Here is a 13,215-nt window from a genome sequence, read left to right as displayed (position 1 = left end):
AGTGGTAGTAAAAGTCAGAAGTTGTCAGTATGTGGTGATACAGCAGTGTAAGGTGCTAAAATCTAAGTTCAGCTACAACAAAGCAGTCGGCTTCTCACCTTTTGTCTTCTCTGTCTGGTAAACCTTCTCGTAGTCCCGCACTGCCTCCTCATACTGCTCCGTGTCCATGTAGCTGCAGCACAATACGCATATTAAACAGTATAACATGAGTGCAGACAACAATGAGCTCTCGCTGGCGTGTGACAACCAAATGCAACGTAGCTTAGCGTCTCTACTAACAACCAAGTGAGAAATCCTCGACATACCACTGTGCTCTCCTTAAATAGGCCTTGATGTAGGTCTCATCCAGTTTGATGGCCTTCGTGCAGTCTTCAATGGCCTGTTCTAGTTTCTTCAGCTTTCAAAGAAAAAGAAAACGTGCGACCGCGTGAGGCAGAGAGAGAGAGAGAGAGAAAAAGCAGCAGCGACCTAATTCTGCTGATGCAACAGAAGAAAGCACAAAAACGCTTAACGCCGTGAGAGGCAGATGAGAACTCTTTACTTGTGATAACGTATGAATTTAACTAAATGAAAGAGTGCGTTATTCGTTTGTTTGCGGTTTTCTTCCTGTCTGTATCTAACACACAATGTCTCATTCTGTCCTTATCAGGTATATCTTAAGTTTTCAGTGTATATTGAGCTTTATTTGACAACATATTCACAGCTTGTTACGATTAGGAATTAACCACACATTGTGAAGACATGCAAAGTCTGCTCAGTAATGAAACATACTTTTTTTTTTTACCCTTTTGAACCCCCAAAATCCAAATGGCACTATTTATCAGAGGTAAACACAGAAAGTATTGTCATTTTTTCCAACTTTCTGCTTGTCCTTGAACAACCCATCTGTATCCAGTGCCACAATAATCCAAATCTAAGCAATCAAATGTGTGCTATTCAATCGAAATTACTTTATTTTACATGTCTCTATTAAAAATTCACCAAAAAAACTAAAATTTCTGTGCTTCTCAGCGCAACTGTGAAGCCACTGGCGACTTTGCTGCAACTAGCAGGCATGTGAGAAAAATTCAAAAGCTTTTTTTCCGCTGAACTGCGAGCAGAAAAAAGAAAATGTGACCATTTGTTTCCAGAATCAGTAACACTAGTGGGAACTTTGGACAAATGTTGTACATGCTGACTACAGATTTTAAAATAAATATTAAAACATTTAAGAAATTCAACTTTCTTTTTTTTTTTTTGGTTTTCTTTTTTTTATGATTCATGACATTTGCAGTAAAAAAAAAAAAATAAATAAATAAATCCCACAGTGGGGAAAAAATGTGACAGGAGCAGAAAGACACCAAGAAACTGCTTTGGAGGTTCAGAGGATTAAATATAAGTTCACACTATTTAAAAAAAAAACAAAAAAACATGCATGCTTCTCACCTTAGATCCAACAGTGGCTCTGTTACAGTACAGCTTGGCATTAGTCTTGATGTTATTTGGGTCTATTGTTAGCGCCTCAGAGTACAGCTCATAGGCTGCCTCAAAGTTTCCCTCCTTGAACGCCTTGTTCCCTTCCTCCTTCTTGGCTTTTAGTGCTTTGGCATTCTGGAAAGACAATAAATGCACGGCGTTAAAACTACTCTGAGCAGCTAACTTAATCAGACTGGAAATGAGGAAAAGAAAACCACAAGGTTATGTTTTCTCTGGCTATCTATGTTAACGGTTCATTTTTTTTTTTGCTATCTATGATTGATTTTCACTGTAAAGGTCTGAAACACTCACTCTGCATGCAAGCCGAGCCTTATCGTGGTCAGGAGCCATACGAAGGGCCTGGACGAAGAACTGGACAGCCTTATCGATGCAGTCCTCATAGTACAGACACAAACCACGCACATACAGAGCGTCTGCGTTGGTGGAGTCCATCCGCAAAATATCGCTGGAAGGAAACAGATGTTTAATATCAGCGCTGAAAAACAGACAAACAGCTCACATCATTCACATACATATGGGATACTCGGGTTCTCCTTCACTTTACATCCAGCTCAGTAGGTGTGTTCTAATCTATTTTGATGATTATGAATTGAGAGCAAGACTGATAACGCACTGCGACCTTTTGCTGTCATGTGAATAAGTGCATGTAAAAATCCCCGAGACAGAATGCAGCTTGCGGCGAACGTAATGACAGAGTGTAGCCTTGGTGCCTAAATTTAACCAGTCACCCACAGAAAAAAGGGAGTAACAGAGAAAATTAAAACGAAACAAATGAAAAAAAGTACCTATAATTAAGATTCAAGAGTTATTATTTGTCACATGCTCATGCAGAATGTAGAGTGGATGACAACATGACTGCTCCTCAAGGCTGAGCAAGAACAATAAGACATTATGAAAGAACATTTTGTAGAAACTAAAATAAATGATAATGAGGTAGAGATAGTGAGGTAATGTGCAGTGCAGAATGTGCAAGAGTGCAGTTGTGTGCATAAACCTATGTGTTATTTACATATTTACATGACCAATTATGGCTCGAGATGGAACTCCAACTTCAGTTTTGTGTTTTACAGTCCACTGAATTATGCCTCCTACGTTCCCTCCATCCTCCAAATGCTCAATTTTGTTCCTTTGTGCTAAATTGCAGCTACACCATCATTAAATGAGTTTACACATGCCTACTAGAAGGTAGAGGCCTGCACATAAGTATGGCAATAATGAGTGCTGATAACATCCAAACTGGGTGAGAAAACACACAATTGTTAAAACCGTAAATCCCATAAAAAATAAAGGCATTTACTTTATTATCGTTCTTACTGTCATTATCTTTCAACTGAGAGTAAGTTTGGCAACAGATGTGTCAATAATGAAAGAAGAGCATCAGCCAAAGTTATCAACTGCCGCGCAGCAAAACAGCTCGAAACTGTGGAAACAGAGGAAGCTCCACAAGGCATACCCCTGAGAATCTTCACTTTCAAGGTAAATGAAAAAGCTGGAGTGATTAAATTTAAGGCCTCTTTCAGCGCTGTGATGTCAAATTTGACATCAAGCCTTCTTACACCCGTGTGCATATCGCTGCTTTCACATTTCAACAGATCTCCAAACACTCTTTAGCTGTTTCTGACTGATCAAACCTTTTACAAAATTGTCAAAACGAGCGCCGAGGGGATTTGATGTTATGCAACATCCACACCTCAGTGGCTTTATTCCCCTCTTTTACTGTGACCTCAATGTGACACATTCTACTCATGTCAAACCTCTTTTCGAGCATGCCTCCTTACCTGGCCACGGACTGAGCCTCGGGGTATCGTCCCAGCAGGGCTAAACACTCCGCCTTCAGTATCTTGAACCTGTGACAAGCTGAGGCAGACTCCAAGGCACGGTCCATGCAGAAGACAACCTAAAGACAACCAGTGTTTACTTACAGTCCGTGTTGTTACTCGTGACATGTTGCATCTCACAAATGATGAACTTACCATTCTGAAGTCTCTCTTCTCAAATCCAATCTCTGCCATTCTCTCATATTCCAGGATGGATTCTGCATTCTTCAGCTGCCAAAGGAATTTGTGGTATTCAGTGACAATGAGGAAGACCTATGCTAGTCAGATTTACAGCTTCAACTGGCCGCGTCATGCTCAGTGCTCGTATAACCAGGTCAACCTTCTGGGAATAATCTAAATACCTCCTTGCTTTCTCACCGAGAATTAACAGCAGCTTGAGCTGATCTCCGCTTAAACCTCTCAGTGTCAGACTTCTGAACTTTACCCGCAGCAGCTTGGCCAAAGCTTATTTGACACCGGATAATCATGTCCAAGTTGTCACATCATGTTTTCTGAAAGGTGAGGCCGGCTCACCTCCTGCTGCGCCTGGCTGTTGTCCGGCTCCAGCTCCAGAACCCTCTGGAAACAGCGGCTGGCTGCCATGGCGTTGCCAAGGGACAGGTGGCATTTACCCTCTCGCAGATGTCCCTGTAGGCAAAAGATTTACAGTTCACAGCCTGAAGTGATAATGTTCCTCAATTCACACCCATGTCAAAAACTTAACACTAGCCTTGAATTACTTCTTTGCCATGCAATACACCTACAACAGGGATGTGCTGCAGCTTATGTATTCAGGAGCCTGATGCTACTATAAAACAGAAATACAAACTTGTATCAAGGTGGAGATTCCCACAAGCTCTACGATGTAATGAACTACAATCAAAGCTGCGTAAAACCTCAAATTCAAGTTCAGAAGTCGACGTTGTTTTAAGTCAGTCTCTAGCTGAACATATTTAACAATGACAGACACAGAAAGAGGAAAAATTTCCATTTTAAATGGAATTAAATGACTTGTCTCGCCTAAACCCACCTTCATGAAGGAATTGTCTAGTCGTACTGCCTGCTGGGAATCCTCTAAAGCCTCTCTGTAGCGGCACAGCATCATTAGTGTGGCCGCCCGGTTTCCATAGTAACTTGCGTTTTTTGGACACATATCTGTAAAAAAAATAAGTTAGAGACATCCTATCAAGGACAAACAGAATTAATATTAATTAATTCTCCTCACGCTGACTAATAACATGAAATATAACCAAAAATAATTTTGGAATAATTACCGATGGCCTTGGTGTAATAATTGAAGGCTTCTGCATAATCCTTCTTGATATAAAAGGCATTGCCTTGCTCTTTGAAGCCCTCCGCTTCCCTGTGTGAAAGTGGGCAGAAAAAGCAAAAAATTCAGTAGGCGAGTCTGACATGAGTGACAAGTGATGTGAGTTTACGTGACATAATTACAGGTGGGCAATGAACTACTTGCCCCTTTACGTTGTTTTAACTGTAGGGCTTTTAATTTGCATGATTCCTAATCATAAGTAAAGACAGCAGTGCTTCCAAAGCAGGTCAGAGGGGGCCATGGCCATCTCTGAAGTCTTACTGATCTGGTAGGCAAAGCATACTTACTGAAACTCAAACGTCTAAGTTTCAATCAATGCAACTACAGTGTTCGCGTGTAAGTGAAAGCAGCACTATGCAACTAAACAGTCATGCATAGTAGCGTCTGGCTGTGCTGCCATCCATAAACATCACACACAGTGCAAAAAACACAGTTTGCATGGTTTAAGTTGACTGAGGTACACTTTCAGTTTGCTGCTTCGAGCTGTTAAGGACGATTCCCTCTAAGTTTATTAGATACCTGCAGCATCAGACAGCAGTAGGATTCACATGAGCATCTTTAAAGGAAGAACACTATAAGGATTTACAACGTAAATCATTAACTACTTATAGTCTGTCAGATGTGAAAAATGTATAAATAATAGATGACCTGTCACATAGAGTCACTGTTTATCAGCTGCAGTGAAATCTTTTTTTGCACAGCTGAGCATTGAGTTCTGTCACTGTTGAATATTATTGTTACGTTGAAGTCTGATTCATCTACTTGAGTAAAATTATTTAAGTTAATTTAACTTTAAAGTGTTGGAATCATAACCTACGGATGTCTTGCACATAGGTGAACTTTTTCAACTCAAACAGCATCGTCGCTGAAATCACCAAAATATTAACTGTACGTGTATAAATAAAAAACCCATCGCATATCAGCATGCGACTCCTTAAATCTCACATGACATCATTTTCAATTAGCCACTATACTACAACATCATAAATAGAACTTGTGAAATTCTGAGTTTTTAGTTTCTGAAAGCCAACGCAAGGTCTGACATTGTGAATGACAGAGTACATCAGGGCTGCACGATAAATCGTTTCAGCATCCACACCGTAAATGTACACAATAGTCAAATCTCAGAGAGTGCGATGCGAGATAAGGCAAATTAACTCAAACACATCATGCTATAAGTTTTGTTGCTGCCAGACGAAAAGAAAACTTGCACAGTTCTCATTTTCCATGACTAATCTACAAGAGAAGTCTGTCTGACAGAACGTCAGTTGCTGTGATTAACAGCTTCTTAGATACACTAAGATTTTTGTTTAATCTACTAACTGTTATCTACAAGAGACAGAGTTTGTTGACGTACAGCTTCCACATGTGCACAGACAAATTAGCCAATAACAGGAGAAAAAACACAGAAAATCTGAGCGGCAGGAGAAACGTCACAACACAACCACACAACTGACGAAATATTTTGGTTACGGAAACAATGACCAACAACACGTACTGTGGGCGCAGCGTCTTACAACTGTTGCCACAACAGAAGACAACACAACTAATTTGTTTGACCATTTAAATCAGCAGCACCAAGCTCTGTAGGACGAGCGCACAGCCAAATCTGAATGTCATCCAATGCAAAAACTATTTCAGTTGCCAGTGTTGGACTAGATGCTGAAGGTTGCAGACGACTTTCTTAAATGATGTTCCAGTTTAAATGCACATGCACTCCCTGACATAATCACCCCAATCTTCCTAGAAGAACTCTTAGAAAATACAGTTATTGCATTTTTTTTTATAGATGTCCATACATGGCAGAAAAAGAAATCATTGCAATGTCAGTTTTCTTTTCCAGTGTTGTGCAGGCTGCAAGAGCTCAGACAGAATCCCTGAAATCCAGTTGCAGGTTATGGTTTCAGTGTGACATCCCCAGATCTGCACTGCCCACCCAACAATAACAAATGTCTGGAGTGGAGAAAGCATGCAGGAGCTTGTGAATGACAGTGGTCATTAGAGAGTTAGAGCCAAACATAGAAAGAGCCACACCAGCAGGGCAGGAGGGTCTATTCTGAGCCAACACGTAGCTATTTTATGAAGCAGGCAGGCAGAGCAGAGCCAGGAACATATGACACCATGCTGTGGGCTACTGCCATTACTTTTTTTGGAGGCCTTTCATGTTTTACATCACGACCACACAGAGAGTGAGTGGTGTCATTAGCCAGCTAATGCCATTCTGGGCATATCGCATTCATGTGAAGCCAGAAAACAACTGCAGATTAAGATTTACAGACGCTACAGCAATTGCAACCCACAAATTTAGCACAGAGGAGGGGGCTAACTGAGGGGAGCGAGCTAGACGCTCTCCGGGGCCAAATTTAGCTAAACAGTTAGCGGCAGCGCGGCCAGTTAGCTCCCACAGTGCGACAAGAAAATTAACACGAAGTTGGCCGGAAATGGAGCACATCAATAAGACACTTCGTTATACATGCGTTTCTGCCGCTGACAACACCGCTGTAGCGCCCCGCACCTTTCTAATTCCTCGTCGCTGAGCAGTTCCATGTCAGGGTCCATGTTCACAGCATCACAGCTCTCCGCCGCCATTTTGCCGTCAATGGGGAGGGGCGGGGCTTCGTGCTGCAGTCGTTACGTACACTGTAAACAGGAAGCGCTCCGTCAGCTGAAGAAGACGGCTTGCTAGCAGGTAGAAAAACATACTCTGATAGCTAAGAAATACGAACAACCAAACTACTACTATCAGTGTGCGTAATTTTTAAGACACGTTTTAGCCAAAGTAGGCCGTTTCAGGTAACATTAGCGACGAATGTGTGATATCATGGCTCTGTATCTTCTCGAAAGCTAATGCTAAGCTAACAAACCGATGAAGTTAGCCCACTCGGCTAGCTAATGTTTCATATTGTAAACATAACTAAGATACTTTACGTTGCTGTTAGCGAACTGCAGATCAACTCTAAGTTAGTAAATGCGTATAAAACACAACATATTATCAGAGATGTTAATGCTGCACGTTATTGGATAAACTGACATTGCGATATTGTGTTTCTGTGACTTATATTGACAAAAGTGTTGGAATTTCACTAGATTGCGCTATTTAGGAATATTTAATCAACAATGGTGAAAGTGATTTTTTAAGACGATGCATCTGCATGGAAAATGAAGCAGTCTTTTTTTTAAAAGCAGAAAAAGGCCACTTGGAGCTGAAACTAAAGTCATCAGTGTTGCATTAACCTGTGGTTCATAGGATTAGGTTCTTGGTGGCTGTATAGTGCTAAACTTAGCATATGTCAACCAAGTTTAACAGCTTTGTGCTCTGCAAAATCTGTTTAAAAAAAGCAAAAAAACAACTGCAGTGCACAAATTATGAACAGACAAGGATTGCACTGATGGGTGTAGTATCAGATTAGGGCTAAATATAATGAATTAGTGAGCACAACTTGTACCCAAGCTTTGACAGTAAATAGTAGGGGATCATTCCTCCTCTGAATACTTTATGTACTTACTTCTGTGTGTTTCATCCTCGCATTTTATTGGCATTAAAAGTCATGGCATGCATGAGGGCTGCATGATATTGGAAAGACTGCCATTGCAGTGTTATGGTATTATGATATATAGTGATGGGCTGCAAGGTGGAGCGGTGGTTAGCACCGTTGCCTCACAGCAAGAAGGTCGCCGGTTTGCGTCCTGGTGAGGACACCCGGGAACTTTCTGCGTGGAGTTTGCACGTACTCCCCGTGCAGCGTGGGTCCTATCCGGGTTCCTCCCACACAGTCCAAAAACATGTTGAGGTTAATTGGTGATTCTAAATTGTCCGTAGGTGTGAATGTGAGTGTGCTTGGTTGTCTGTCTCTAAGTGTAGCCCTGTGATAGACTGGTTACCTGTCCAGGGTGTCCCCTGCCTCTGCCCGAAGTCAACTGGGATAGACTCCAGCCCCCCATGACCCTAGTGAGGATTAAGCGGTGTATAGATAATGGATGGATGGAGAAAATGGATATCACAATACACCGCTTAATCCTGTAGGGTCGCGAACCGGGGATCTTCTAGCCACTGCTTAATTTGGAAATAATTAAATATTCAAGAGTGATTGGGGTTTCTTTGCACTCACCGTGCAGAGCTCTGTGTTGTCTCCTGTTGTGGGAACATTTGTAAGACCTTGTTGACAGAGTACCAACATCCTTTCTATAGCTGAAACATTTCAATACAACAGACGTTCCATTTCTTTATCGCAAATCTTCCTTTTCTGTTTTTCTCCTCTTTCTTACTCATTTTGCTGTGCACATGTGGAGCCTGCATGTCAACAAGCTCTGTGTCTTGGAAATAAACATTTTAAAACAACTCAATCTACCTCTAATTTATCACTCAGACAGACTTCTTTTCTACATTCGTTATGGACAATAGGAACCATACAAGTTTTCTTTTTATATCTAGCAGTGAAAAACATTGTCGTATGATGTGTTTAAGTTGATTTTCCTTACTTCACATGGCAGTGTGAGGTCTATATTGTGGAGCCTCTTCTGTGCACTGAGTAGAAGTTCATAAATTGTTTGACTCAGCAGTTTTTAATCTGTGTGTCTTTTTTGATAAACAGATTTTCTGACCTACGGTGAGAAATCATCATGGGTAAAAGCTGCAAAGTGGTGGTGTGTGGCCAGGCTGCAGTTGGAAAAACAGCAGTTTTGGAACAACTGCTGTACGCCAATCATGTTGCAGGTATGTCTCTTGCCGTTACATTGTACTGTTTTACTTTAATTAGTCCAAATAACAAAGACTTACTGATCAGATAACACCCTACACTTTTCAACCTCACACCAGAAGAGTCAACCAAATTATTTTGTTAATAAAAGATTACTGGTTGACTAGATGTCTTAAATATTTATAACCACTGCATAATTATTTGGGAATGGCAAATAAAAAAGCACATAATCAACTTGTTCATGCTGCTCATGAAAATAAAATCCACATTGCTCTTAGTCAGGCACATCAGGGAGCAGATAATACTTCTTTCCACTGTGCACAGCTGATATCATAACAAACAACTCTGGGTGATTCACAGCTTGTGATAAGACTTGAGGCAAATAAAACACTTCAACTGGGTATTTTCATTTTTTGTGAATTATCATACAACTTCTATTTTCTACTGTTTATCTTTGAAGCAGATGTGTGACACAGTTATTTGAACAATTAACAGCTTGATTCCTGGCAAAAATAATTTCTGTTTGCTTAAAATGAGAGAAATGTGCAACATCTGTTTTCGATGTGTCATCTTGAGCAGGTTTTTTTTCTTCTGACACCACGTCATGCAGAGAGTGCTGCTCTTTGTTTCAAGTAAAGAAGTGTAAACGTGTTTGGGTACATTTTTTAATAACATAAGGTGTTGTTGTAATACTCACAGCATCTGTCTGTTTGTCCACTCGTAGGTTCGGAGCCCATGGAGACCCTGGAGGATATCTACATCGGCTCCATAGAAACCGACCGCGGCACACGGGAGCAGGTGCGTTTCTACGACACCCGCGGACTCCGTGATGGGATGGAGTTTCCCCGACATTACTACACCTTTGCTGACGGCTTTGTGCTCGTCTACAGCATTGACAGCAAAGAGTCCTTTAAGCGAATGGAGGCCCTCAAGAAAGACATTGATCGTCACAGAGACAAGAAGGAGGTGAGCAAAGAACATAGTGATGTTTTTGGTACGGTTAACCCAAGCAGTTTTTTGCTCTCGTCCTGTTTTTACTCAATGTGGACTCATTTTTCAGTGCAATGTAAAGTCCTGCACCTCTGTGGAAACATGCACAACCATGGATAGAAATAGAGAGAACTCAGAAATGTCTTTTGTGCAGTTTGACTAAATTGCAATGCCATAAATCATAGCAAAAGAAAACACAACAGTTGCATGTTTTTATTTTTTCTTTTTCCAAAAATTGGAAAAATCTAGAACGTCCAACATTTTTCCAAGTAACCATAGGTGTTATGAATACCGAGGAAAAAATGTTGACTTTACATACTATAGATATTTTACTACTTACATGTTGAATCTATTTACACACTTGTCTACTTTCAGAGCAGACTCTGTCAACACTGCTGGCAGTTTAGCCGAAAACTCCTATAATTTTTATCGCATGACTGTTGGTCACAGCTGAGTCACCCATGATGTGTCAAAAACCACAGATTTTTTTTGCCTTTTACATAATCAAGTGAAAACAAACTATTTATTTTTAGCAATTTTTAGAAATGAAACATGTGGCATGAAGTGAAATATCACAACATTAAGCTGATTGATTTGTTCACAGACTGCTGGAAAGCTGAAAATCTGATGATTCCTTACAGTTTTCTAGTTTGATAAACGGTGTCATTTTGGCTTTTTGGGGGATTCAGAGTGTTAATTCAGTGTTACTTTAACAAAGCTGGGTGAAATTAGCGGGTGTTGATCCGGAGACCTCAAAACAACAACATCAGTTGCTTTTATTTGTTCTCGCTTTTTCACAATACAGAAACCTCTGGTCTACATAGAGCTTGGCTTCACTATATGAATGTAAATGCTAGAAAAAAGTACAATATAAATCACACAAGTGTGCAGAACATTCTGCATCAAAATACAGTATTAATACTGTAACAGGAGTCATCGAGTTGTCATTTATTGTTGTAACTTTGCTTTTGCAGTCAGTTAGCGTGTGCTTTAAAGGCGGGTACCAGGCTTTTATAAATTCACGATACCACAGCTTTAAATCTTTTTGAGCCAAGCAAAAGTCTCCGGTGTTTTACTGTTAGCACATCAATTAATATGCTCCATGCAGTGAAATATAAATGATTTATTTAAATGTGGCTTCCTTGTAATTTTATTTAATTCCTGTCAGACAACCTGTAAAACCGTAGCAGAGGTAGTGAAGCACATTGTAGGCAGAGATTTCCCTGCTGTTAAATTAACCCAATAATCCCCATCTGTAGGTGACCATTGTTGTTTTGGGCAACAAGCTGGACAAGCAGGACGAGAGGAGAATTGACTCTAACATGGCTCAGAACTGGGCGAAGAACGAGAAGGTGCGTCTGTGGGAGGTGTCGGTGGTGGACCGACGCACTCTCATCGAACCCTTCGTCTACCTGGCCAGCAAAATGACCCAACCGCAGAGCAAATCCACGTTTCCTCTCAGTCGCAACAAGAACAAGAGCAGCGGGTCGACAGACAGCTAAAAGGCCAGTTACAGCTTAGGGGTGTGTTAAAGGGAATCTGGTTTTATTCAAAAATCAATTTTGATGTCATGAGGGATGAAGAGTTTTAAAAAAGGCAGGATGATTGTATGGATATTTATATACACTGTTAATATAGCATCTATATTTGATGTTCTGGTGGAATACTACTTTAATTATGACCGTATAAATGCTTATCTTGTTTGGTTTATGCCCATATCGGCTAAGAAATGGAGAAATCTATCGTTTTTCTTTCAGAATTAAGGTCAAACTTTTTAACTTCTAACATTAGCAGTCACGTTTGGACTGTAGACTGTGGGCTTTGGACCTACATATTGTAGTTCTTGAACTACTGACAATCAGCGTTTTGATCTCAGTTCATGGTCCAGAGCTCATGTTGCTGGCTGTCTTGATAAATTAGGACTTTGCACAAACTTACACTGGCTTGTATTTTCTGTACACACCGACTGAATCAGGAACTGGTCACGCAAATGCTGAATCTCACATGTTGTTAAAAGATCAATGGCTGAAGATGCATCACTGTGCTGCTCGTTGATGTGGAGATTTGTTACACTAAACGTGTATTTGTTGCTGAGCTTTCGACATTCCCTGCCACATACAGCCTTCTGCACAATCTTCTGAGTATAAGACATGAAAAGTAGATTTTTCTGCAGGCTCAGGTGCTACTTTTTTTCTGGTTGTTCCACTTGAAAGACATCACGAACACATGTAGCTCATGTAATCAGTTACTGCTGAAGTTATTTTTTACTGAAGTGTAAAGTCAAAGCTAGACGTACGTATTAGCTGAGCAGCTTTGGATGTCTGTTTCATTGAAAATGGGAACCGTGTTGGTATTATCTTCAAAGCTCACGTGTTTGTGCCAGAGTCTAGCAAACGCTATGTATCTTACATGCAGCAGTTTTTTTTAAATGAAATATCAAGCTTTTTATGTATAAACGTCCTTGAAGTGTGCTCACTTGATATTTGTTTGCATGTACTGTGAACAAATTAAAGCCTTTTTTCTGTGCCTGAACAGAATTTGTGGTTTTGTTGAATCCTATAAATCACAGGAAAACTCTTATTTCACCACAGACAAGGAGGCGCGTATTTTAGATTTGTAAAAAAAATAAACAAGAGAAGACATTTAATAGAAGTAAATCTGTAAAATTTACTTACAATAGCTGTTTACTTTAAAGCAGGGGTGTTGAACTCTGGTCCTCGAGGGCCGCAATCCTGCATGTTTTAGATGTGTCCCTCTTCCAACACACCTGATTCAAATGATCAGCTCATCATCAAGCTCCACAGAAGCCTGATAGCGATCCTGATTATTTGAATCAGGTGTGTTGGAAGAAGGAAACATCTAAAACATGCAGGACTGTGGCCCTCGAGGACCAGGATTCGACACC

At 40.5% G+C, this 13,215-nt stretch overlaps 2 protein-coding genes across 3 annotated transcripts in view; one reads left to right on the top strand and one right to left on the bottom strand.

Annotated features, from left to right (window-relative positions):
* The window catches only part of dnajc7 (DnaJ (Hsp40) homolog, subfamily C, member 7), a 12,343-nt gene extending 5,100 nt beyond the window's left edge, over positions 1-7,243 (bottom strand). For both annotated transcript variants that reach the window (XM_008284857.1, XM_008284858.1), the window contains exons 1-10: positions 7,139-7,243; positions 4,568-4,656; positions 4,324-4,448; positions 3,828-3,941; positions 3,450-3,524; positions 3,255-3,373; positions 1,768-1,921; positions 1,426-1,590; positions 306-397; positions 99-172 (exon numbers count right to left, since the gene is read on the bottom strand). In XM_008284857.1, coding sequence (XP_008283079.1) covers positions 99-172; positions 306-397; positions 1,426-1,590; positions 1,768-1,921; positions 3,255-3,373; positions 3,450-3,524; positions 3,828-3,941; positions 4,324-4,448; positions 4,568-4,656; positions 7,139-7,212 — 1,081 coding nt within the window. In that variant the 5' untranslated portion in view covers positions 7,213-7,243. The remainder of the gene's footprint in view (positions 1-98; positions 173-305; positions 398-1,425; positions 1,591-1,767; positions 1,922-3,254; positions 3,374-3,449; positions 3,525-3,827; positions 3,942-4,323; positions 4,449-4,567; positions 4,657-7,138) is intronic.
* nkiras2 (NFKB inhibitor interacting Ras-like 2) lies at positions 7,243-12,842 on the top strand. Its single transcript, XM_008284859.1, has 4 exons — positions 7,243-7,312; positions 9,216-9,337; positions 10,045-10,286; positions 11,570-12,842. Exons 2-4 carry the CDS (start codon positions 9,244-9,246, stop codon positions 11,810-11,812), a joined length of 579 nt encoding a protein of 192 aa, XP_008283081.1. The 5' UTR covers positions 7,243-7,312; positions 9,216-9,243; the 3' UTR covers positions 11,813-12,842.
* The last annotated feature ends 373 nt before the right edge of the window (positions 12,843-13,215 follow it).

Source organism: Stegastes partitus, unplaced genomic scaffold (genome assembly GCF_000690725.1).
Source record: "Stegastes partitus isolate 25-593 unplaced genomic scaffold, Stegastes_partitus-1.0.2 Scaffold376, whole genome shotgun sequence".
Classification (NCBI taxonomy): domain Eukaryota; kingdom Metazoa; phylum Chordata; class Actinopteri; family Pomacentridae; genus Stegastes; species Stegastes partitus.
Note: the sequence above shows the minus strand (reverse complement) of the source record. Positions and strands in the feature narration are given on the sequence as shown.